At 71.4% G+C, this 25,159-nt stretch overlaps 1 protein-coding gene across 3 annotated transcripts in view; it reads right to left on the bottom strand.

Annotated features, from left to right (window-relative positions):
* The window catches only part of CHD3 (chromodomain helicase DNA binding protein 3), a 56,439-nt gene that overhangs the window by 24,161 nt on the left and 7,119 nt on the right, over nucleotides 1-25,159 (bottom strand). For 2 of the 3 annotated variants that reach the window (XM_064501132.1, XM_064501133.1), the window contains exons 3-24: nucleotides 24,298-24,416; nucleotides 23,340-23,513; nucleotides 22,608-22,732; nucleotides 22,257-22,495; nucleotides 22,029-22,159; nucleotides 21,146-21,281; nucleotides 20,994-21,056; nucleotides 20,063-20,241; nucleotides 19,087-19,320; nucleotides 18,200-18,397; nucleotides 17,337-17,548; nucleotides 11,690-11,821; nucleotides 10,345-10,444; nucleotides 9,484-9,744; nucleotides 7,437-7,637; nucleotides 6,700-6,837; nucleotides 5,954-6,075; nucleotides 5,008-5,181; nucleotides 3,976-4,117; nucleotides 2,613-2,744; nucleotides 1,482-1,599; nucleotides 637-761 (exon numbers count right to left, since the gene is read on the bottom strand). In XM_064501132.1, coding sequence (XP_064357202.1) covers nucleotides 637-761; nucleotides 1,482-1,599; nucleotides 2,613-2,744; nucleotides 3,976-4,117; nucleotides 5,008-5,181; nucleotides 5,954-6,075; nucleotides 6,700-6,837; nucleotides 7,437-7,637; nucleotides 9,484-9,744; nucleotides 10,345-10,444; nucleotides 11,690-11,821; nucleotides 17,337-17,548; nucleotides 18,200-18,397; nucleotides 19,087-19,320; nucleotides 20,063-20,241; nucleotides 20,994-21,056; nucleotides 21,146-21,281; nucleotides 22,029-22,159; nucleotides 22,257-22,495; nucleotides 22,608-22,732; nucleotides 23,340-23,513; nucleotides 24,298-24,416 — 3,455 coding nt within the window. The remainder of the gene's footprint in view (nucleotides 1-636; nucleotides 762-1,481; nucleotides 1,600-2,612; nucleotides 2,745-3,975; nucleotides 4,118-5,007; nucleotides 5,182-5,953; nucleotides 6,076-6,699; nucleotides 6,838-7,436; nucleotides 7,638-9,483; nucleotides 9,745-10,344; nucleotides 10,445-11,689; nucleotides 11,822-17,336; nucleotides 17,549-18,199; nucleotides 18,398-19,086; nucleotides 19,321-20,062; nucleotides 20,242-20,993; nucleotides 21,057-21,145; nucleotides 21,282-22,028; nucleotides 22,160-22,256; nucleotides 22,496-22,607; nucleotides 22,733-23,339; nucleotides 23,514-24,297; nucleotides 24,417-25,159) is intronic. The other variant, XM_064501134.1, reaches the window with a different exon arrangement.

Genomic DNA, 25,159 nt, shown 5'->3' with positions numbered 1-25,159 from the left:
GCGGGGACAGGGCCGCACGGGGACGCTGTGGGGACATGGCTGGGGACACCGTGGGGACATGGCCACACGGGGACGCTGTGGGGACAGGGATGAGGACGGGGACACGGCCGTGTGGGGACGCTGCGGGGACACGGCCATGCGGGGCTGTGGCTGGGGCCAGAATGGGGCCAGCGGTGCTGACAGGGACGTGGCCAGGGCCTGTGACAGCGATGGTGACAGGGACAAGGACAGTGGCTGGGGATGCAGCAGGGGACAGAGACAGCGGCCAGGGCAGGGGACGTGGCAGGGGATGGTGACGGGGCTGGTGGCCAGGGCAGGGGCCAAGGCTGGGCCGGGACAGGGGCCGTGGCCAATGGCCGGGGACACAGCTGGTGGCCGGGGACAGGATGTGGCTGGTGGCCGGGGACGTGGCAGGGGCCGTGGCCGTGGCCGTGGCTGGTGGCTGTGACTAAGCTGGTGGCTGTGGCCGTGACCAAACCGTGGCTGTGGCCAGTGGCTGTGGCCGTGGCTGTCCCGTGGCGGCGGCCGTGACTAGGGGGTGGCCGTGACCGGACCGTGGCCGCGGCCAGGCCGTGGCGGTGGCGGTGGCAGTGGCCGTGGCCGGTGGCGGTGGCCGTGGTGGCGGCGGCGGCGCACCTGGATGTCGTTGTGGGGGTTCCAGTCGGAGTCGAAGATGACGACGGTGTCGGCGGTGGCCAGGTTGATGCCGAGGCCCCCGGCCCGCGTCGACAGCAGGAAGCAGAACTGCTGCGCCCCGGGCGCTGCCGGCACCCACCGCGTCAGGGCGCCCCTGGGTGCCCCCCCTGCACCCCCCCGGGACCCCCGCTGCGCCCCCCGGGCACCCCCAGGTGCTGGGGTCCCCAAAACACCCCCCTTTTCAACCCTAAACTGCCCCCCCAGGGTGTCTGGGCACCCATGGGTGCTGGTGTCCGAAAAACATCCCCCCTTGCACCCCTAAACTGCCCCCCCCAGGGTGTCAGGGCACCCATGGGTGCCCCGTGCCCCCCCTGCACCCCCAGACCACCCCCCTGGGCACCCTTGGGTGCTGGTATCCCAAAAACACCCCCCCTCTTGCACCCCTAAACTGCCCCCCCAGGGTGTCGGGGCACCCATGGGTGCTGACACCCTGAAAAGTGACCCCCTGTTGCACCCCCCCATTCCCTCCTGGTCCCACCAACAGGTGCTGGTGTGCCAAAAACACCCCCCCGTCACCCCCCCACCCAAAACTGCCCCTTCTGGTGCATCAGAGCACCCATGGGTGCCGGCCCCCCCCCAAACGGCCCCCTCAAACGCTCCCCAGGGCATCGGGATGCCCATGGGTGCCGGTGCCCCCAAATTCCCAGCAAAGCGCCCCAAAACCAGCCACGGCACCACGCGGGCGCCGCGGGAAGGCCCAGAGGGGCGGCACCCGGACGCCTGGGCCCCCCGGGGCGCCGCGGGGTGGGGGGGGGAGGGCGGCACCCGGACGCCGGGGCCCCTACCGTTGAAGCGGTCGATGGCCTCCTGGCGCAGGGCGCCGGTGATGCCGCCGTCGATGCGCTCGTACTTGTAGCCCTCGTAGTCGAGGAAGTCCTCCAGCAGGTCCAGCATCTTCGTCATCTGCGGCGGGGGCAACTGGTCAGACTGGGAGCACCCACGGGTGCCGGGGCACCGCCCCGGGCCACTGGTTATACTGGGAGCACCCGGGGGTTCCAGGGCACCCAGCTTGGGCACCAGGCTACTGGTCAGACTGGGAGCACCCATGGGTGCGGGCGGTGCCCGGCTCGGGCATGGGGCTGCTGGTTATATTGGGAGCACCCGGGGGTGCTGGGGGCACCCAGCTTGGGCACCGGGCCACTGGTCAGACTGGGAGCACCCGGGGGTGCCAGGGCACCGCACTGGGCCACTGGTTATACTGGGAGCACCCAGGGGTGCTGGGGCACCCGGCTCGGGCACCAGGCCACTGGTCAGACTGGGAGCACCCATGGGTGCTGGGGGCACCCGGCTCTGGGATGGGGACATTTGGGTCCTTCAAGGGGGGTGTGTGGGTGCCCGGGCACCCCTGGGTGCTGACCTGGGAGAAGATGAGCACCCGGTGGCCCTGGAGAAGGTGGGGGTCCCCCACGGGTCTGTGACTCCCCAGAGGTGTCTGTGACTCCCCATGGGGTCTGTGGGTCCCGGGGGCGTGTGTGGGTCCCGGGGGGGGTCTGTGTGTCCCTGGGGGGGGTCCCTGGGTGCCCGGGCACCCCTGGGTGCTGACCTGGGAGAAGATGAGCACCCGGTGGCCCTAGAGAAGCTGTGGTCCCCCACGGGTCTGTGGGTCCCAAGAGGTGTCTGTGGGTCCCAGGGGTGTCTGTGGGTGCTCAGGGGGGTCTGTGGGTCCCGGGGTGCTCTGTGGGTGCTCAGGGGGGTCTGTGGGTGCTCGGGGGGGGGGCGCATGGGTGCCCGGGCACCCCTGGGTGCTGACCTGGGAGAAGATAAGCACCCGGTGGCCCTGGAGAAGGTGGGGGTCCCCCACGGGTCTGTGACTCCCCATGGGGTCTGTGGGTCCCGGGGTGCTCTGTGGGTGCTCAGGGGGGTCTGTGGGTGCCCGGGGGGGGCGCATGGGTGCCCGGGCACCCCTGGGTGCTGACCTGGGAGAAGATGAGCACCCGGTGGCCCTGCTCCTTGAGCTTGCGCAGCATCTTCTGCAGCAGCAGCAGCTTCCCCGAGGCCTTGATCAGCGCCCCCCCCTCGTAGGCGCCGCTCGGCAGCTTCGGGGACTCCTGCGGGGGGGGGACGGTGTCAGCGCCACCCCCGACCCTCAGCGGGACCCACAACCGTCCCCAATGTCCCCTCAAGGCCCCCCCCCCGGACCCTCCATGTCCCCTCTGAGGCCCCCGATGTCCCCCCAGCTTCCTGTGTCCCCCTGGTCCTGAATGTCCCCCACAGACCCTCCACGTCCCTCTGGTCCCCAACGTCCCCCCCAGGTCCTCAATGTCCCCCCCAGGTCCCCAACGTCCCCCCAGACCCTCAATGTGCCCCCCAGCTCCCCAACATCCCCCCCAGACCCTCCACGTCCCCCTGGTCCCCAATGTCCCCCCCAGATCCCCAATGTCCCCCCCAGACCCTCCACGTCCCTTCTGAGACCTCCAACATCCCCTCGACTTCCCATGTCCCCCTGGTCCCCAAGGTCCCCGCCAGGTCCCCAACGCCCCCCCAGGTCCCCGGCATCCCCCCACGTCCCCAACGCCCCCCCAGGGCCCCAGCGTCCCTGAGGTCCCCAGCATCCCCCTCAGGTCCCTGACGTCCCCCCCAGGTCCCCGACAGCCCCCCAGGGCCCCGGCGTCCCCCCAGGCCCCGGCATCCCCCCGGGTCTCCGACACCCCCCCAGGGCCCCGACATCCCCCAAAGGGCTCTGGCGTCCCCCCAGGTCCCCGATGCCCCCCCAGGTCCCCGGCATTCCCCCACGTCCCCAACGCCCCCCCAGGGCCCCAGCGTCCCTGAGGTCCCCTGACGTCCCCCCCAGGTCCCCGACACCCCCCCCCCGGTCCCTGACGTCCCCCCCAGGTCCCCAGCGTCCCCCCAGGCCCCGGTGTCCACCCGGGTCCCCAACGCCCCCCCAGGTCCCCGACATCCCCCAAAGGGCTCTGGCGTCCCCCCAGGTCCCCGACGCCCCCCCAGGTCCCCGGCATCCCCCCACGTCCCCAACGCCCCCCCAGGGCCCCAGCGTCCCTGAGGTCCCCAGCATCCCCCCCAGGTCCCTGACGCCCCCCCCAGGTCCCAGACGTCCCCCCCAGGTCCCTGACACCCCCCCAGGGCCCCGGCGTCCCCCCAGGTCCCCAGCGTCCCCCCAGGTCCCCGACACCCCCCCCGGTCCCTGACGTCCCCCACAGGTCCCCAGCGTCCCCCCGGGGCCCTGGCATCCCCCCGGGTCCCTGATGCCCCCCCAGGTCCCCAGCGTCCCCCCAGGGCCCCGACACCCCCCCAGGTCCCCGGCGTCCCCCCCGCACGCACCATGGCGGCCACGGGGAAGAGGTAGGGGTGGTTGCAGCACTTCTTCAGGTCCATCATGATGTTGAGCAGCGACACCTGGTTGCCGCCGCCCCGCGAGTTCAGCGCCTCGAAGTTGCGCGTCAGGATGTACTTGTAGTACTTCCTGCGGGCACAGCGCGCTGGCACCGGGCCGCCTCCCCCCGGGCCCAGGCGTCCGGGGCTGCCACCCCCCCCAGGGCCCAGGCATCCGGGAGCACGCCCGCCAAGGCACGGGGACCCAGGTGTCCAGGGCTGCCACCCCCCGGGGCCCAGGCGTTCGGGGCTGCCACCCCCCGGGGCCCAGGCATCCGGGGCTGCCACCCCTGGGGGGCCCAGGAGTCCGGGAGCACGCCCGCCAAGGCACGGGGACCCAGGCGTCCAGGGCTGCCACCCCCCGGGGCCCAGGCGTCCGGGGCTGCCACCCCCCCGGGGGACCCAGGCGTCCGGGAGCACGCCCGCCAAGGCACGGGGACCCAGGTGTCCAGGGCTGCCACCCCCCGGGCCCAGGTGTCCGGGGCTGCCACCCCCCAGGGCCCAGGCGTCCGGGAGCACGCCCGCCAAGGCAGTGGGGACCCAGGCGTCTGGGGCTGCCACCCTCCTGGGGTCCAGGTGTCCGGGGCTGCCACCTCCCGGGGCCCAGGCGTCCGGGGCTGGCACCCTCGGGGCCCAGGTGTCCGGGGGAGCACTCCCGCCAAGGCACGGGGACCTGGGTGTCCCCTGAGCCAGAGGGCCGGGACTCCCAGGTGCCTCCACTCCAGAAAGGACCCAGGCGTCCGGGTGTCCCTTCCCCCCTCCCAGGCACCCAGGGCTCTGGGGACCCCCCCCAGGGGCCCAGGCATCCGGGGCCGCACTCCCACCCAGGCTCACACCCCACGCGCGCCATGAGCTCCGAGGCGCCCGGGCAACGCTATTCCCTCCCGGAGGGGGCCCAGGCGTCCGGGCGCCGCCCCACCCCGTGGACCGCCGGCGCCCGGGCACCGCGCCGCCGCGGGGGGCCCAGGCGTCCGGCCGTACTTCTGCATGGGGCTGAGCTCGACGCGCACGATGAGCTCCGTCTTGGCCGGCATGTTCTTGAAGACGTCGGCCTTGAGGCGCCGCAGCATGTGGGGGCCCAGCAGGTCGTGCAGCTTCTTGATCTGGTCCTCCTTGGAGATGTCCGCAAACTCCTCCAGGAAGCCCTCCAGGTTGCTGGGGGGTGGCGCGGGGACACCGGTGACGCGGGGGGGCCCCGGGAGGGACGTGGGGACCCGGGGGAACGTGGCAGGACACGCGGGGACACGGGCGGAGAGAGGGACGCAGGAGGACGGGAGACACGGGGGGACACCAGGGAACAGGGACACCAGGGGACCGAGGGACGTGGGAGGACGCGAGGGGACCCGGGGGGACATGGGGGGATGCAGAGGGACACGAGGGGACCCAGAGGGATGTGGGGGGATGCGAGGGGACCTGGGGGGATGTGAGGGGACCCGGAGGGACACAAGGGGACCCAAGGGGACCCAAGGGGGACGCAAGGGGACCCAGAGGGATGTGGGGGCACGTGAGGGGACCCAGAGGGACATGAAGGGACCCAGAGGGACCCGGGGGGCCACGAGAGGACGTGGGGGACATGGAGGGACCTGGAGGGACATGGGGGGACCCGAAGGGATGTGAGGGGACCTGGAGGGACATGGGGGGACATGAGGGGACCTGGGGGAACCCAGAGGGACGTGGGGGGACATGAGGGGACCCAAGGGACGTGAAGGGACCCGGAGGGACACAAGGGGACACAGGGGGACCTGGAGGGACCCAGAGGGACACAGGGGAACCCGGAGGGCCGTGGGGGGACACGAGGGGACCCGGAGGGATGAGGGGGAAGCCGGTGGGCCGTGAGGGGACCCGGAGGGCTGTGAGGGGACACGAGGGGACGCGGGGGGACCCGGAGGGCCGCGAGGGGACGTGGGGGGGCCGCGGGGCCGCTCACTTGAAGCGCTCGGGCGTGAGGAAGTTGAGGAGGTGGAAGAGCTCCTCCAGGTTGTTCTGCAGCGGCGTCCCCGTCAGCAGCAGCTTGTGCTCGATCTTGTAGCCGTTGAGCACCCGAAAGAACTGCGGCACCCCGTCACCCAGGGGCCCAGGCGTCCGGGCGAGCCCCCGCGCCCCCCCCAGCACCCCCTCCCCGCACCCAGGGGCCCAGGCATCCGGGTGCCCCCCACCCTGGGGACCCAGATGTCCAGGCACCCCCCCACCCCGTGGTCCCAGGTGTCCGGGTGCTCCCTGCTCCAGGGGCCCAGGCGTCCCCTGCCCCAGGGGCCCCGGCGTCTGGGCGTCCCCCCGCCCCGGGGCCCAGGTGTCCCCTGCCCCAGGGGCCCAGGCGTCCGGGCGTCCCCCGCCCCAGGGGCCCAGGCGTCCGGGCACCTTGGACTGGTTGTTCTTGAGGCGGTGGGCCTCGCTCATCTACCACCAGACAGGCCCAGGCGTCCGGGCACCCCCCACCCTGGGGCCCAGGTGTCCCCTGCCCCAGGGGCCCAGGCATCCGGGCGTCCCCCGCCCCAGGGGCCCCGGCGTCCGGGCACCTTGGACTGGTTGTTCTTGAGGCGGTGGGCCTCGCTCATCCACCACCAGACAGGCCCAGGCGTCCGGGCACCCCCCACCCCAGGGCCCAGGCATCCGGGCACCCCCCGCCCTGGGGCCCAGGCGTCCCCCGCCCCAGGGGCCCAGGCGTCCGGGCACCTTGGACTGGTTGTTCTTGAGGCGGTGGGCCTCGTCCACCACCAGACAGGCCCAGCGGATGGAGCCCAGCGCCGCCTGGTCGATGGTGATGAGCTCGTAGGACGTCAGCAGCACGTGGAACTTCACCTGCGCTTCCCGCTGCCCCCAGGCGTCAGCCCCGGGGCCCCGGCGTCCGGGCCCGCCCCCGCCGCGCCCCCAGCCCCCGCCGCGCCCACCCCCCGGGGCCCAGGCGTCCCGGAGCAGCGCCGGCACGGCAGGAAGGGGACCCGGGTGGCCGGGGTTGGGTCTTGCTAAGGGAGAGCGCGAGGGGACCCAGGCGTCCGGCTTGGAGCCAACCCCACCAGGGAGCCTGAGGGGACCCAGGCGTCCGGGCCGAGACCCCCGACCCCCAAGGGGACCCAGGCATCCGGGTCAAGACCCCGGACCCCCAAAGGGACCCAGGCGTCCAGGCCGAGACCCCCGACCCCCAAGGGGACCCAGGCATCCGGGTCAAGACCCCCGACCCCCAAAGGGACCCAGGTGTCCGGGTCAAGACCCCGGACACCCAAAGTGACCCAGGTGTCCGGGTCAAGACCCCAGACCCATGAGAGGACCCCAGTGTCCAAGCTGGGACCGCTGACCCCCGAGGAACATGAGGGGACCCAGGTGGCCGCGTCGGGACGCCAGACCCCCAAGGGGACCCAGGTGGCCGGGCCGAGACCCCAGAGTGCCGAGGGGGCCCCGGCGTCCGGGCTCACCTTCATCTTGAAGGCCTTCTTGCCGCCCTTCATGGCGTTGTCCTCGAAGGAGAACTCGTTCTCGCGGATGATGGAGCGGCTGTCCTTGTCCCCCGTGTAGGTGACGACGTAGAAGGCGGGCGCCCACATCTGGAACTCGCGCTCCCAGTTAATGATGGTGGAGAGCGGGGCGCTGACGAGGAACGGGCCCTTGGTGTGGCCCTGGGGACAGCGCGTCACACGGGGGGACAGCGTGTCACCCGGGCCCACGGGGCGCTGACGAGGAACGGGCCCTTGGTGTGGCCCTGGGGACAGCGCGTCACACGGGGGGGCAGCGTGTCACCCGGGCCCACGGGGCGCTGACGAGGAACGGGCCCCCTTGGTGTGGCCCTGGGGACAGCGCGTCACACGGGGGGACAGCGTGTCACCCGGGCCCACGGGGCGCTGACGAGGAACGGGCCCTTGGTGTGGCCCTGGGGACAGTGTGTCATACGGGGGGATGTGGGGACAACCTGGAGGTGGCCATGGGGACGTAGGAACACTCTGAGGTGGCCGTTGGGACATGGCAACACCCCAAGGTGGCCATGGGGACATGGGGACACCCCAAGGTGGCCATTGGGTCCCTGCGATGCCCCGAGCTGGCCATGGGGACAACCCGGAGGTGACCATGGGGACGTAGGAACACTCTGAGGTGGCCGTTGGGACATGGCGACACCCCAAGGAGGCCGTTGGGTCATGGGGACACCCCAAGGTGACCATTGGGTCCCTGCGATGCCCCGAGCTGGCCATGGGGACACCCCGAGGTGGCCGTTGGGTCACCCTGATGCCCCACAGGGGCCATGGGGACACCACAAGGTGGTTGCTGGGTCACTGCAACACCCTAAAGTAGCCATGGGGACGCCCTGAGGTGGCCATGGGAACACGGTGACACCCCGAGATGTCCGTGGGGATGCGGGGACACCCTGAGGTGGCCATGGGGACGTGGCAACACCCTGAAGTGGCCGTTGGGTCACTGCGATGCCCCGAAGTGGCTGCGTGGACACCCTGAGGTGGACACGTGGACACAGCGATGCCCTGAGATGGCCATGGGGACACAGGGACACCCCAAGGTACCTGTGGGGACATGAGGACGCCCCGAGGTGGCCGTAAGGACATGGTAATGCCCCGAGGTGGCCGTGGGGACACAGCAACGCCCTGAGGTGGCCACTGGGTCACTGAGACGCCTGACAGAGGGGACACGGTGACACCCCGAGGTGGCCACGTGAACACGGTAACACCCTGAGGTGGCTGTAGGGATGCCCCAAGATGCCTGTATGGACACAGTGACACCCCAGGGTGGCCATAGGGACGTGGGGACGCCCTGAGGTGGCTGTGGGGATGCCCCGAGATGGCCATGAGGACACACTGACACCCCAAAGTGGCCGTAGGCACATGGCGATGCCCTGAGGTGGCTGTAGGGACACAGTGACACCCCAAGATGGCCATAGGGACATGGTGATGCCCTGCGGTGGCCATGGGGACATAGTGACACCCCAAGATGGCCGTAGGGACGTGGGGATGCCCCGAGGTGGCCATGGGGATGCCCAGAGATGGCCGTGGAGACACAGTGACACCTCCAGATGGCCACAGGGACAGGGTGATGCCCCAAGGTAGCTGTGGGGATGCCCCAAGGTGTCTATGGGGACACAGTGACACCTCAAGATGGCCATGAGGACACAATGATGCCCCAAGGTGGCTGTGGGGATGCCCTGAGGTGGCCATGGGGACACAGTGACGCCCCAAGATGGCCATAGGGACGTGGGGACACCCCGAGGTGGCCATGGGGATGCCCCAAGTTGGCCATGACCACACGGTGACACCTCGAGGTAGCCATGGGGTGGTGGGGATGCCCCGAGGTGGCCATGGGGACACAGTGACACCCCAAGACAACCATAGGAACGTGGGGACGCCCCAAGTTGGCCGCGAGCACACGGTGACACCCCGAGGCAGCCACGGAGCGGTGGGGACGCCCCGAGGGGGCCGCGGGGACCCCGCGAGGTGGCCGCGGGGACGCCCGGGGCGGCCTCACCTCCTTGTAGAGGGAGTAGAGGAAGACGATGGTCTGGATGGTCTTGCCGAGCCCCATCTCGTCGGCCAGGATGGTGTCGGTGCTCTGGGCCCAGGAGAAGCGCAGCCAGTTGAGGCCCTCGAGCTGGTACATGTGCAGGGTGCCGCCCGTGGCCGTGATGAACCGCGGCTGCGCCTCGTACTTCACCGTCGGCTGCGGGCACGCGCCGTCAGGGCCCAGGCGTCCGGCAGGGGCGCCCCGGCCCGCGCGCGCACGTGCGTCCTGGGGGAGGGCCCAGGCGTCCGGGAGGAACATCCCCACACGCGCCATCGGGGCCCAGGTGTCTGGCAGCCACACCTCGGCGCCCGCGTGCCCTGGGGGGTGGGGGCCCAGGCGTCCCCAACCCCCACCACGTGCCCCCACAGGGGCCACTGTAGACCCAGAGTCACAGGGGGACCCAGGAGTCTGGGGGGCCCAGGCGTCCGGGCCCTACACCCTTCCCCCCCTCCCAAATCCCGGAGAGACCCAGGTGTCTGGGGGGCCCAGGCGTCCAGGCCTCCCGCCCCTCCCACCCCCATGGCCCCCGGGGGGGCCAGGCATCCGAGCCCCACACCCTCCCTCCCCTGCCAAATCCCAGAGGGACCCAGGCATCTGGGGGGCCCAGGCGTCCGGGTCCCACACCCTCCCACCCCCCCCCAATCCCAGAGGGACCCAGGCGTCTGGGGGGCCCCAGCGTCTGGGTCCCACACCCTCCCCCCTCCCCCAATCCCAGAGAGACCCAGGCATCCGGGGGGCCCAGGCGTCCGGGTCCCACACCCTCCCCCCCCCCAATCCCAGAGGGGCCCAGGCATCCGGGGGGCCCCGGCGTCCGGGCGCACTCACGTCATTGGTGGGCGAGTCGGGGGGTCCCTCCCCCGGCGTCTCCTTCTTCTTCTTCTTGTAGCGCCGGGGCTGCGCCGGGTCCTCGCCCATGAAGACCTCGCTGCGGCGCCGCGGGGACACGCCATGGGGACACGGGACACGGGACACACACACGGGGCACGGGGGGACACGGGGACGGCATCAGCCCGTGGCCGTCGTCCCCCCGCGCCCGGCCCGCTCGGGGGCCCCTGCCCCATCCCGGGCCCCTCATGTGTCCGCGTGCTCCCCCCGTGCCACGTGTGCGTGTCCCGTGTGGCACGTGGCGTGTCCCAGGCGGTGCAACGTGTCCTGTGTGTGTCCCCTATGTGGCACGTGTGTCCTCACCCCATTGCCCCATGTCCTCCCGTGTCCCGTGGACCATGTCATGTGTCCCATGTGCGTGTCCCGTGTGGCACGTGGCGTGTCCCAGGCGGTGCAACGCGTGCGGTGTGGCCTGTGTCCCATGTGCGTGTCCTATGTGGCACGTGTGTCCTCGCCCCACTGCCCCACGTCCTCCTGTGTCCCGTGGATCATGTCACGTGTCCTATGTGCATGTCCTGTGTCCCATGTGCGTGTCCTATGTGGCACGTGTGTCCTCACCCCACTGCCCCATGTCCTCCCGTGTCCCGTGGATCATGTCACGTGTCCCATGCGGTGTGTCCTGCACCTCTCACGTGGTGACACGTGTTCTATGTGGCATGTCCCACGTGTCTCGTGTGACGTGGCGTGTCCCGTGTGGCGTGACAGCACGTGTCCCATGCAGTGTGGTTGCGCCCCAAGGGGCACGTGTGGCATGTTGTGGCATGTGCCACGCCTGGCGTGTGTCACGCGTGGCACGTGGGGGCTCCCGTGGGCACGTCCCCGTCCCCGCCATGTCCTCCCGTGTCCCATGGGGTGCCACGCGTGGCGTGGGGGGGCCCCCATGGACATGTCCCTGTCCCCGCCGTGTCCTCCCATGTCCCATGGGGTGGCACGCGTGGCACGGGGGGCTCCCGTGAGCATGTCCCCGTCCCCGCCAGCCCCGCTGTGTCCCGTGGGGTGACACGCGTGGCGTGGGGGGGCCCCCGCGGACATGTCCCCGTCCCCGCCGTGTCCTGCCGTGTCCCATGGGGTGCCAGGCGTGGCACGGGGGGGTCCCATGGCACGTCCCTGTCCCCGCCGTGTCCCATGGGGTGCCAGGCGTGGTGCGGGGGGCTCCCGTGGCGCGTCCCTGTCCCCACCGTGTCCCGTGGGGTGCCAGGCATGGCGCGGGGGGGCTCCCGCGGCACGTCCCCGTCCCCGCCGTGTCCCGTGTCCCGTGTCCCGTGTCCCGTGGGGGGGGGCTCACCGGTGCTTCCAGTAGGCGTGCTTGTGGAGGTCGTAGTCGGGGATGGGCATCTCGTCCTCCTCCCACGTGGCCTGGTCGTAGGGCAGGTCCCGCCACTTCACCAGGTAGTGATACTGCCCCTTGCGGTCCACGCTGAGCGGGGGCACCCACGGGTGACACTGGGGCACCCACGGGTGACGGGGACACTCACGGGTGACGGGGGAACACCCACAGGTGACGGGGGACACGCACAGGGGACAAGGGACCGGGAACGCCAGCCACGGCACCACATAGTGGTACTGCCCCTTGCGGTCCACGCTGAGCGGGGGCACCCACGGGTGACACTGGGGCACCCACGGGTGACGGGGACACTCACGGGTGACGGGGGAACACCCACAGGTGACGGGGGACACGCACAGGGGACAAGGGACCGGGAACGCCAGCCACGGCACCAGGCGGTGGTACTGCCCCTTGCGGTCCACGCTGAGCGGGGGCACCCACGGGTGACACTGGGGCACCCACGGGTGACGGGGACACTCACGGGTGACGGGGGAACACCCACAGGTGACGGGGGACACGCACAGGGGACAAGGGACCGGGAACGCCAGCCACGGCACCACATAGTGGTACTGCCCCTTGCGGTCCACGCTGAGCGGGGGCACCCACGGGTGACACTGGGGCACCCACGGGTGACGGGGACACTCACGGGTGACGGGGGAACACCCACAGGTGACGGGGGACACGCACAGGGGACAAGGGACCGGGAACGCCAGCCACGGCACCAGGCGGTGGTACTGCCCCTTGCGGTCCACGCTGAGCGGGGGCACCCACGGGTGACACTGGGGCACCCACGGGTGACGGGGACACTCACGGGTGACGGGGGAACACCCACAGGTGACGGGGGACACGCACAGGGGACAAGGGACCGGGAACGCCAGCCACGGCACCAGGCGGTGGTACTGCCCCTTGCGGTCCACGCTGAGCGGGGGCACCCACGGGTGACACTGGGGCACCCACGGGTGACGGGGACACTCACGGGTGACGGGGGAACACCCACAGGTGACGGGGGACACGCACAGGGGACAAGGGACCGGGAACGCCAGCCACGGCACCAGGCGGCGGTACTGCCCCTTGCGGTCCACGCTGAGCGGGGGCACCCACGGGTGACACTGGGGCACCCACGGGTGACGGGGACACTCACGGGTGACGGGGGAACACCCACAGGTGACGGGGGACACGCACAGGGGACAAGGGACCGGGAACGCCAGCCACGGCACCAGGCGGTGGTACTGCCCCTTAGCGGTCCACGCTGAGTGGGGGCACCCACGGGTGACACTGGGGCACCCACGGGTGACAGGGGACACCCACGGGTGATGGGGCACTGGGGACGCCACCCACAGCACCAGGCAGTGGTACTGCCCCTTGCGGTCCACGCTGAGCGGGGGCACCCACGGGTGACACTGGGGCACCCACGGGTGACGGGGACACTCACGGGTGACGGGGGACACCCATAGGCGATGGGGGACACCCACGGGGGACAAGGGACCGGAAACACCAGCCACAGCACCGGGTAGTGGTACTGCCCCTTGTGGTCCACGCTGAGCGGGGGCACCCACGGGTGACACCGGGGCACCCACGGGTGACGGGGGATGCTCAGGGATGACAGGGAAACACCCACAGGCGACGGGGGACACCCACGGGGGACGAGGGACCGGGAACGCCAGCCACGGTACCACATAGTGGTACTGCCCCTTGCGGTCCACGCTGAGCGGGGGCACCCATGGGTGACACTGGGGCACCCACGGGTGACAGGGGACACCCACGGGTGACACCAGGACACTCACAGGTGACAGGGGACACCCACGGGGGATGGGGGACACCCACAGGTGACACTCACAGGCGATGGGGGACTGGAGGACACATGGGGCACCCAGAGGAGAGCAGGGTGTCACAAGGGGCCCCGGGCAGCCTCAGGGGACACCAGGGATGGTGGCGGCAGGTGGCATCGGCTATCAGCAGGGGACACCGGCGGTGGGGACATCCTGCAGCGGGGGGCACCCGGGGGCAGGGACCCCCCAGGGGAGGGGGTCACCCAGGGACACTCGAGGACATGGACACCCAGTCAGGACCTGGGGTCACCTGGGGACAGGGACACCCAGACTGGACCTGGGGTCACCTGCAGACAGGGACAGCCAGACTGGACCTGGAGTTGCTTGGGGACAGGGACACTTAGCTGAGACCTGGGGTCACCTGGGGACAGGGACACCCAGACTGGACCTGGAGCTGCTTGGGGACAGGGACACTTGGCTGAGACCTGAGGTCACTTGAGGACAGGGACACCCAGCCAGGACCTGGGGTCACTCAGGGACAGGGACACCCAGACTGGACCTGGAGTCACCTAGGGACAGGGACACTTAGCCAGGACCTGGGGTCACCTGAGGACAGTGACACTTGGCTGGGACCTGGGGTCACCTGGGGACAGGGACAACCAGACTGGACCTGGAGTTGCTTGGGGACAGGGACACTTAGCTGAGACCTGGGGTCACCTGGGGACAGGGACAACCAGACTGGACCTGGGGTCAGTCGAGGACAGGAACACCCGGTCAGGACCTGGGGTCACCTGCAGACAGGGACACCCAGACTGGACCTGGAGTTGCTTGGGGACAGGGACACTTAGCTGAGACCTGGGGTCACCTGGGGACAGGGACAACCAGACTGGACCTGGGGTCAGTCGAGGACAGGAACACCCGGTCAGGACCTGGGGTCACCTGCAGACAGGGACACCCAGACTGGACCTGGAGTTGCTTGGGGACAGGGACACTTAGCTGAGACCTGGGGTCACCTGGGGACAGGAACACTCAGACAGGACCTGGCGTCACCTGGGGACAGTGACATCTGGCTGGGACCTGGGGTCACCTGAGGACAGTGACACCCAGACAGGACCTGAGACCACTTGGGGACAGGGACACCCGGTCAGGACCTGGGGTCACCTGAGGACAGGGACACTTGGCTGGGACTTGGGGTCACTCAAGGACAGGGACACCCAGACAAGACCTGGGGTCACCTGGGGACAGGAACACCCGGTAAGGATCTGGGGTCATCTGCGGACAGGGACACCCAGCCAGGACCTGGGGTCATTTGGGGACAGGGACACCCGGTAAGGATCTGGGGTCATTTGGGGACAGGGACGCCCAGCCAGGGCCTGCAGCCACTTGGGGACAGGGACACCGGTAAGGACCTGGGGTCACCTGGGGACAGGGACTCCCAGACCGGACCTGAGACCACTTGGGGACGGGGACACCCAGCCAGGACCCGGGGTCATTTGGGGCCAGGAGCTCCAGGCGGCCCCGTGGGGCCCCCGAGGGTGCCCAGGGTGACCCGAGGGTGCCCAGAAGGTCCCCGGACACCCGGCCCTACCCAGAAGCTCCTGTACCACGTCCGAGCGGTGCCTGAGGGCGTCCCGAGGACCGCCCACGGCGGGGGCACCCAAGGGTGCCTGGGGATGCTCGGGTGGACCCAAGGGTGTCCAGGGGGACCAGGAGGACCCAAGGGTGCCCAGGGGTGCTCAGGAGGACCCAAAGGTGCGGGGGGGGATGGACCAGAAGGACCCAAAGGTGCCAAGAGGTGCGGAGGAGGACCCAAGGGAACCTAGGAGGACCCAAGGGAGCCCTGGAGGCCCCAAGGGTGCCCAGGAGATGCCCAGGAGGCCCCAAGGGTGCCCAGGAGGTGCTCGGGGGGACCCATAGGAGCCCAGGAGGTCCCAAGGGTGCCCAGGAGGTGCTCAGGGGGACCCATAGGAGCCCAGGAGGCCCCAAGGGTGCCCAGGAGGTGCTCAGGGGGACCCATAGGAGCCCAGGAGGCCCCAAGGGTGCCCAGGAGGTGCTCAGGGGGACCCACAGGAGCTCAGGAGGTCCCAAGGGTGCCCAGGAGGTGCTCAGGGGGACCCATAGGAGCCCAGGAGGTCCCAAGGGTGCCCAGGAGGTGCTCAGGAGGCCCCAAGGGTGCCCAGGAGGTGCTCAGGGGGACCCATAGGAGCTCAGGAGGCCCCAAGGCTGCCCAGGAGATGCTCAGGGGGACCCATAGGAGCCCAGGAGGTCCCAAGGGTGCCCAGGAGGTGCTCAGGGGGACCCATAGGAGCCCAGGAGGCCCCAAGGGTGCCCAGGAGGTGCTTGGGGGGACCCATAGGAGCCCAGGAGGCCCCAAGGGTGCCCAGGAGGTGCTCAGGAGGCCCCAAGGGTGCCCAGGAGGTGCTCAGGGGGACCCATAGGAGCCCAGGAGGTCCCAAGGGTGCCCAGGAGGTGCTCAGGAGGACCCAAGGGAGCCCAGGAGGCCCCAAGGGTGCCCAGGAGGTGCTTGGGGGGACCCATAGGAGCCCAGGAGGCCCCAAGGGTGCCCCGGAGGTGCTCAGGGGGACCCATAGGAGCCCAGGAGGCCCCAAGGGTGCCCAGGAGGTGCTCAGGGAGACCCATAGGAGCCCAGGAGGCCCCAAGGGTGCCCAGGAGGTGCTCAGGGGGACCCATAGGAGCCCAGGAGGCCCCAAGGCTGCCCAGGAGGTGCTCGGGGGGACCCATAGGAGCCCAGGAGGCCCCAAGGGTGCCCCGGAGGTGCTTGGGGGGACCCATAGGAGCCCAGGAGGCCCCAAGGGTGCCCAGGAGATGCTCAGGGGGACCCATAGGAGCTCAGGAGGCCCCAAGGGTGCCCAGGAGGTGCTCAGGGGGACCCATAGGAGCCCAGGAGGTCCCAAGGGTGCCCCGGAGGTGCTCAGGGGGACCCATAGGAGCCCTGGAGGTCCCAAGGGTGCCCAGGAGGTGCTCAGGGGGACCCATAGGAGCCCAGGAGGTCCCAAGGGTGCCCAGGAGGTGCTCAGGGGGACCCATAGGAGCCCTGGAGGCCCCAAGGGTGCCCAGGAGGTGCTCAGGGGGACCCATAGGAGCCCTGGAGGACCCAAGGGTGCCCAGGAGGTGCCCGGGAGGCCCCAAGGGTGCCCAGGAGATGCTCGGGGGGACCCATAGGAACCCAGGAGGTCCCAAGGGTGCCCAGGAGATGCTCAGGGGGACCCATAGGAGCTCAGGAGGTCCCAAGGGTGCCCAGGAGGTGCCCGGGAGGCCCCAAGGGTGCCCAGGAGGTGCTCGGGGGGACCCATAGGAACCCAGGAGGCCCCAAGGGTGCCCAGGAGATGCTCGGGGGGACCCATAGGAGCTCAGGAGGTCCCAAGGGTGCCCAGGAGGTGCCCGGGAGGCCCCAAGGGTGCCCAGGAGATGCTCAGGGGGACCCATAGGAGCTCAGGAGGCCCCAAGGGTGCCCAGGAGGTGCCCAGGAGGCCCCAAGGGTGCCCAGGAGGTGCTCAGGGGGACCCATAGGAGCCCAGGAGGCCCCAAGGGTGCCCAGGAGGTGCTCAGGGGGACCCATAGGAGCCCTGGAGGACCCAAGGGTGCCCAGGAGGTGCCCGGGAGGCCCCAAGGGTGCCCAGGAGATGCTCGGGGGGACCCATAGGAGCTCAGGAGGTCCCAAGGGTGCCCAGGAGGTGCCCGGGAGGCCCCAAGGGTGCCCAGGAGATGCTCGGGGGGACCCATAGGAGCTCAGGAGGTCCCAAGGGTGCCCAGGAGGTGCCCGGGAGGTCCCAAGGGTGCCCTGGAGGTGCCCCCCCCGGGGGAGGGCGGCGCCCCACCTGTGGTTGATGATGCGGTGCACCGTCATCCACTCGGGCTTGATGCCGTAGCGGTAGAAGCGCTCCTCCATGCCGCCGTAGAGCGGGTCCTGGCTCTTGCGCTTGTCACTCTTGCCGTCGTCGTCACCCGAGCCGTAGTCGAGCGGCGGCGGCTCGTCCATGTCGTTCTTGCGCTGGTAGTTGCGGTACATCACCAGGTGGAAGATCTCCAGCTGCGGGTGCACAGGCGTCAGCGGGGGGGGCCGGGCGCGACACCCCCCCCGCCCCACCCATGGGTGCACCCACAGCCCCGAGGGAAAGGGCTTGGCTCCATGTGGGAGCTGGGTGCCCCCCGGGGCCACGCGAGCGTCTCCCAAAGCCAGGGAGCTGCCGGCACCTGGGACACTGCAGTCGGGTGTCCCCCAGGGCCACACGAGTGTCTCCCAACGCCGGGGACCCACCGGCACCCAGGACGCCGTGACCGAGTGCCCCCAGGGCCACACGAGCGTCTCCCAACACCGGGGACCCACCGGCACCCAGGACGCCGTGACCGGGTGCCCCCGGGGCCACACGAGCGTCTCCCAACACCGGGGACCCGCCAGCACCCAGGACGCTGCAGCCCAGAGCTGGGTGCCCCCCCATGGGTGCCGGGTGTCCCCCGGGGCCACACGAGCGTCTCCCAACGCCGGGGAGCCCCCAGCACGCAGGACACCGCTGCTGGGTGTCCCCCGGGGCCATGAGAGCATCTCCCAACACCGGGCACCCAGGACACCGTGACCGGGTGTCCCCTGGGCCACACGAGCGTCTCCCAACGCCGGGGACCCCCCGGCACCCCGGCCGCCGTGGCTGGGTGCCCCCCAGGGCCCCCCCGGCGCCGCCGGTACCTGCAGCTCCTTGATCCAGGAGCAGTGCCAGTAGGAGAGGCCGACCCACTTGACGAAGAACTCGCGCTCGGAGCGGCCCTGCAGCACCTTTGGGTGCTCCTCGGGGGGGGCCTCGGGGGCGGCGGCGGCCACGGGCGGCGGCGGCTCCCCCCAGCGCCAGTACAGGATCTTCTGGACGCGGCCCTTGAGCACGGGACACTGCGGGAGGGACCGGGCTGGGGACGGGGACGCCGCGGGCGCCTGGCGGCACCCCCGGGGTGGCAGGGGGGGGACGGGGACGTCCCCAGGCCGGAGCCGGGCGCATCCCGCACTGGACACGTCCCTGCCTCAGGCACGTCCCCGTCCCCAGCGTGTCCCCATCTCCGTCCTGTCCCTGTGGTCATCTCGTCAGGTCCCCGTCCTGTCCCCAACCTCGTCGCTGTCCCCGTCCCCCTCCTTGTCCTGTGCCTGTTGCATTCCTGTCCCCTCCTTTTCCCTGTCCCTCTCCCCATCTTTGTCCCCGTCCCCACATTTCTGTCCCCATCTCCATCCCTGTCCTCTCCCCACCTTTGTCCCTTCCGTCTCCATCCTAGTGCTGTCCCTGTTCCCGTTCCTGTCCCTGCTGTGTCCCTGTCCCATCCCTGTCCGCGTCTCCACCCCTGTCACTGTCAGGACCCCATGCTGTCCCCCTCCTTGTCCCTGTCCCATCCCTGTCCTCGTCCTGTCCCCATTGCTGTCCTCGTCCCCATGGGCAGCGGGGACAGAGCCACTCGCCCTTGGGGACCTCGGGCCGGGGCAGTGGATGTGGTAGGAGGAGATACAGGCGGCACGGCACAGCCGCTCACCCACCCGACCCCGCGTCCCCCGGGGTGTCCCCGTGCCCCCGCGGTGTCCCCGCGTCCCCGTACCGTGCAGCGGGGACAGAGCCACTCGCCGTTGGGGACCTCGGGCAGGGGCGGGTTGAGGCAGTGGATGTGGTAGGAGGAGATACAGGCGTCGCAGCACAGCAGCTCGCCGCCGTCCTTGCACACCCGGCAGTACTCCATGTGGTCGTCCTCCTCCTCCTTCTCGCCCTCCTCCTCCAGCTCTTCCTCGTACTCCTCCTCCTCCTCCTTGGCCTCCCACTGCACCCCCTCCTTCTCCTGGGGGCACGGGGACGGGGGTCAGCGCACCCCCTACGCCCCGGGGACCCCCGAGGGACCCACACACCCGCGGGAACACCCTAAGGACACCCAAGGGGACCTCGAACCCCACTGGGATTTCCCACAGACACCCGAGGGACCCCCAAACCCCTGGGAACACCCTAACAACACCCAAGCAGACCTCGAATCCCACTGGGATGGCCCGGGGACACCCGAGGGAGTCCCAAACCACCGGGAACACCCTAAGGACACCCAAGGGAACCTCAAACCCTTGGGAACACCCTAAGGACACCCAACAGGACCTCAAACCCCGCCGGGATGCCCTGGGGACACCCAAAGGACCCCCAAACCACTGGGAACACCCTAAGGACACCCAAGGGAACCTCAAACTCCGCTGGGACACCCGAGGGACTCCCAACCCCCCGGGAACACCCTAAGGACACCCAACGGGATCTCAAACCCCGCCGGGATGCCCTGGGGACACCCGAGGGACCCCCAAGCCCCAGGAACACCCTAGGGACACCGAAAGGACCCCCAAACCCCCAGGAACACCCTAAGGACACCCAAGGGGACCTCAAACCTTGCTGGGACACCCAAGGGACCCCCAACCCCCCGGGAACACCCTAAGGACACTCAACGGGACCTCGAATCCCACTGGGATGCCCCAAGGACACCCAGACCCCCCCAGAGCAGCCCCAGGGCCCCCCTAAGCGCCCCCGCGCCCCCGGGGGGGGGCACCCACGCAGTGGGGGCAGCTCCAGCGGCCCTCGGGCGCCCGGTCGAGCTCGGGGTCGAGGCAGACGAGGTGGTAGGCGCGGGGGCAGGTGTCGCAGAGGATGATCTCGCCGCCTTGCTGGCACACCTCGCAGTAGTCCTGGTGGTCCGTCTCGTAGCCGTCCACCTCCTCCTCGGCGCCGGCGCCTGCGGGGGCCGCGGCGTTGGCCCCCCCCGCGCCCCCGAGGCCGGGACGGCGCCGACGGGCGCCCCGGGCACCCCCAAACGCCCCCAAACCCCCGGGGACCCCCAAAACGCGGCGTAGAGACAGGGCTGGGGACCTCAGGGACCCCCCAAAACCCTGAAAGGGAGAAGCTGTGGGGCCGGGGACCCCCAGGGACCCCCCCAAAACCCCCAAAGGGAGAAGCTGTGGGGCTGGGGACCCCCAGGGACCCCCAAAGGGAGGAGCTGTGCGACCACGGACCCCCAGGGACCCCCAAAAGGAGAAGCTGTGGGGCTGGGGACCCCCAGGGACCCCCAAAGGGAGAAGCTGTGGGGCTGGGAAACCCCCAAGACCTCCCACACCATCAACCAAGGACCTGGTGACAGGACCAGGGTCCCTGACACCGCTCGAGGGGACGCTATGGGGCTGGGGACCTTTGAGACCCCCAAAACTCTCCCAGGGAAAGGCCAGAGCTGGAGACCCCCAAGGAGCCCCAAAGGGAGAAGCTGTGGGGCTGGGGACCCCCAGGGACCCCCCAAAACCCCCAAGGGGATAAGCTGTGGGGCTGGGAAACCCCCAAGACCTCCCGCACCATCAACCTGGGGACAGGACCGGGGTCCCCGACGCCGCTCGAGGGGACGCTATGGGGCTGGGGACCCCCCGGGGGGGGACCCCCGAGACCCCCAGTGCAAGCCGAGGCCGGCGGGGGGGGTCGCGGGGGGGGTCGGTCTCTCACCGTGCGGCGGCGCGGCCCCGGGCACCACGGGGCCCCGCTCCCGGTTCAGGATGGTGCAGGGGGCTGCGAACACAGAGCGGGGGGGGTCAGGCGGTGCCCCGGGGGGGACAGCGGCGCCCCGGGGGGGGGCACGGCGGGGGGGGGCCGCTCACCCTTCTTCTTCTTGCGCCCGGGGCGGCCCCGCTTGAGCTTCTTGGGGCGGCCGGAGGCGTCGGAGCGCACCGAGGCGCTGTGCACGCTGGAGCTCTCCGCGTCCGACTCCTCCTCCGCCTCGCCCGCCTCGTCGCTCTGCGGGGGGGCAGCCTGAGGCCGGGGGGGGGGGACACAGGCCCCGGGGGGGACAAGACCCCGGGGGGAGGGACAGACCCCGGGGGGGGAACGCGGGCCCCGGGGGGGCACAGACCCCGGGGGGGAGACAGACCCCGGGGGGGGGACACGGGCCTCGGGGGGGGGGACACGGGCCTCGGGGGGGGGGGACAGACCCCGGGGAGTAGACACAGACCCCGGGGGGGGGGGCACAGACCCTGAGAGGCTCCGGTTCGGGGGGAACATGGACCCGGGGGGGGACATGGACCCCGGGGGTGGGTCCAGTTTGGGAGGGGGGGCACAGACCCTGGGGGGCTCCAGTTTGGGGGGAACATGGACCCCGGGGCGGCCTTGGTTTGAGGGGGGGGCACAGACCCTGGGGGAGGGGGTGCTCTGATCCGGGGGGTGACACAGACCCTGGGGGGGTCTGGTTTGGGGGGGGGACACAGGACCCCAGGGGCTCCGGTCCAGGGAGGGACATGGACCCTGGGGGCTCCGACCTGGGGGAGGGGGGGACGACACAGACCCCGGGGGGGCTTCAGTTCAGCGGGGGGGACACAGACCCCCGAGGGGCACATGGACCCTGGGGTTGGGGGGCTCTGGTCTGGGGGGGACGCAGACCCCGGGGGTGGGACACGGAGCCCAGAGCGGGGGCTCCAGTTCAGGCCGTCCCCAGGGCCGGCCGAGGGCCCAGGCGTCCGGGAGCAGGGCCAGGCCCCGGCGTCTCACCGAGCTGCTCTTCTTGCGCTTGCCGCCGAGGACGCCCAGCTTGATCTTCAGCGGCGCCATCTTCTTGCCCTTCATCTTCCTCTTCAGCTCCGGCACCCGGGGGCTCTTGCTGCGCTTCTTGTGGCCGGGCCCTGCGGGAGGGGGGGGTGGGGGGGAACAGGGCCGGGAGCTGAGCCGGGGGCCCCCCCCCGCCCCCAGCGCGGGCCCCGGCGTCCGGGCGCCGCTCACCTTTGCCCTCCTTGGTCTTGGCCTTGCGCAGCGGGGCGGGCTGGGGCTCGGCGGCCACGGCCGAGACGGCGGCCGACACCTGCTCGGCCACGGCGGCGGCGGCGGCGGCGGCGGCGGCGGCCACGGCGGCGGCGGAGCCCTTGAAGGGGTTGTTGGCGCTGAACTCCCGCCACTTGGCGCCCAGGATGGTCATCATCTTCGACATGGGGATCTTGGGGTTCTTCTTGGCGATGAGGGGCCTGCGCGGGCCGAGAGCGAGGCGCGCTGGGGCCCCGGCGTCCGGGCGGGCCCGCCGCCGCCGCGGGACGAGGCCGAGGCGCCCCGGGTGCCCCCCCCCGGCGCGGCACCCACCTCATGAACTGGCTGAAGGCCTTGTAGTTGGTGAGGGTGTGGTAGTCCTCCTCCGTGAAGACGTGGTCGACGTCCTCCAGCCCCCAGGCGCCCAGCAGCTGCGCCGATGACTTCTGCTCCACCGGCTGCGCCGGGCGGCACGGGTGAGGCGCGGGGACGCGGGGGACGCGGGGACGCGGGGGACACGGGGACACGGCCAGGGGGAGGGGGACACGGCCACGGGGATGGGGACGCGGCTGCGGGGACGGGGACACGGCCGCAAGGGATGAGGATGTGGCCACAGGGATGGGGACACAGCCACAGGGGACGGGGACATGGCCACGGGGAGGGGGACAGGGCCACGGGGAGGGGGACAGGGCCACGGGGGAGAACCACAAGATTTTGGGGGGCCCGCAAACCCCAACACGGGTGCTCAGACACCAACGAGCCCCAGCACGGGCTTTTGGGCACCCACGAGCCCCAACACAGGTGCTCGGACACCCACGAGCCCTAACACGGGTGCTCAGACACCCACGAGCCCCAACACAGGTGCTCGGACACCCACGAGCCCTAACACGGGTGCTCCAGCACCCACGAGCCCCGGCACGGGTGCTCGGACACCCACGAATCCTACCAGCGCCCAGCGCCTTTCCCCGGGGCTCGCAGCCCGGCCGGGTGCCCCCAGCACCCTCCACGCAGCACCCAGGACGGGGCCCTGCACCCCCCCACACCCCCCCGGCCGGGTGCCGCCACCTTCACTTTCTGGCCTCCCTCCTCGTCCATCTTTTTCCGGCGCTTCGTCTTCTTCTCCTTCTTCTCGCGGTGCTTCCGCCGCTTCTTCTTGGCCACGCCGCCGTAGTCGCTGCCGCCGCTCTCCGACTTCTCCCGGTACTCCTCGCGCTCCGACTCGAACTCATCCTCGCTCGCCTGCGGCGCCGGCGCCGGCTCAGCACCGGGAGGAGGAGGAGGCCGAGGCGGCCGGACACCTGGGCCCCGCCGCGCCAGGCGTTTCGGGGGGGGGGCGGGGGGGGGGGAGGAAGGGCCTTGGCCGGCCGGGCGGTGCTGGCACAGGCGCCGGGGCGCCGCGGGGCCAGGGAAGCCCCGGGCCGGCTGCCCGCGGGGACGGGGACGGGGCGAGGGGGGGGGAACGGGGGGGGGGGGCTAATTGCGGCTCGGCGGGCGATTAGCGCTAATTGGGCCCCCCCCCACGCGGCCTGCGGCAGCAGGGGAGGCGCCGAGTCCGCTGGGGTCACCGCCACCGTCATCGTCACCGGCGGTCACCTGGCCCCGGCGAGCCCTGCACCGCGGGGGGGCGGCCACGGGGGCGGTTACCTCCCCCCACAGCGGGGGCCCAGGCGTCCGGGCACCTCCCAACCCCCCCCAGGGCCGGCGGGCGGCAGGGGCCCAGGCGTCCGGGGGATTCCCCACCCCCCCAGGGATGGTGGCAGGGGCCCAGGTGTCCGGGTGCCTCCCGACCCCCCCACGGATGGCAGCAGGGGCCCAGGCATCCGGGCACCTCCCAACCCCCCGGGGGCAGCAGCGGGGGCCCAGGCGTCCGAGCGCTTCCCCACCCCCCTGGGGACAACAGCGGGAGCCCAGGCGTCCGGGGGCTTCCCCACCCCCCGGGGGCTGGCGGCGGGGGCCCAGGCGTCCGGGGGCTTCCCCCCTCTGGGCTGGCGGCGGGGGGCCCAGGCGTCCGGGGGCGACTCACTAGCTTTTTCCGCTTCCGGGGCTTCCCCGCCTTGCTCTCCTTGGGCTTCCGCGGGCCCCTCTTCTTCTTCTTGACGCCCAGGGCGCCCTCGAGGCCCCGCAGCACCCCGTCATCGCCGCCTGTAGGGACACAGGCGGCCGCTGAGCCCGGGCGCCGGCGCGCCGCGGGAGGCTGTCCGCCTGACGCGACCGCCGGGGTGGGTGTTCCCCCCGGCGCCGGTCCTGCCGCGGGAGAGGGGCCGGCGCGGAGCGGCAGGGAGCCGGTGTCACCCGCCCACGCGCTGTGCCCCCAGCCCGGGCCACAGCTCCCGACCGCCGGAGGGTTCACAACCGCCGGGCGATGGTTCCCAACCATCAGGCAATGGTCACCAGCTGCCGAAGGGGTCCCGACACGCCGGGCGATGGTTCCCAAGGTGCCCAACCACCGGAAGGGTCCCAATGCACCACGCGGCGGTTCCTAACCGCCGGAGGGGTCCCAACATGTCGGGCGATGGTTCCCAACCACCAGAGGGATCCCAATGCACCAGGCGACGGTTCCTAACCGCCGGAGGGGTCCCAACATGTCGGGCGATGGTTCCCAACCACCAGAGGGATCCCAATGCACCAGGCGGTGGTTCCCAATGCACTGGGCGATGGTTCCCAACTGCCGGAGGGGGTCCCAACTGCCGGGCGATGGTTCCCAACACACTGGGTGATGGTTCCCAACTGCCAGAGGGGTCCCAACACGCCAGGCGATGGTCCCCAACCGCCAGAGGGGTCCCAATGCACCAGGCGATGGTTTCCAACCACCGGAGGGGTCCCAACACGCCGGGTGATGGGTCCCAAACACCGGATGGGTTCCCAACATGGTGGGCGATGGTTCC

This window comes from Dromaius novaehollandiae, chromosome 32 (assembly GCF_036370855.1).
Source record: "Dromaius novaehollandiae isolate bDroNov1 chromosome 32, bDroNov1.hap1, whole genome shotgun sequence".
In the NCBI taxonomy this organism is placed as follows: Eukaryota; Metazoa; Chordata; class Aves; order Casuariiformes; family Dromaiidae; genus Dromaius; species Dromaius novaehollandiae.
The sequence above is the reverse complement of the archived record's forward strand: the minus strand, read 5'-3'. Positions and strand labels throughout refer to the sequence as shown.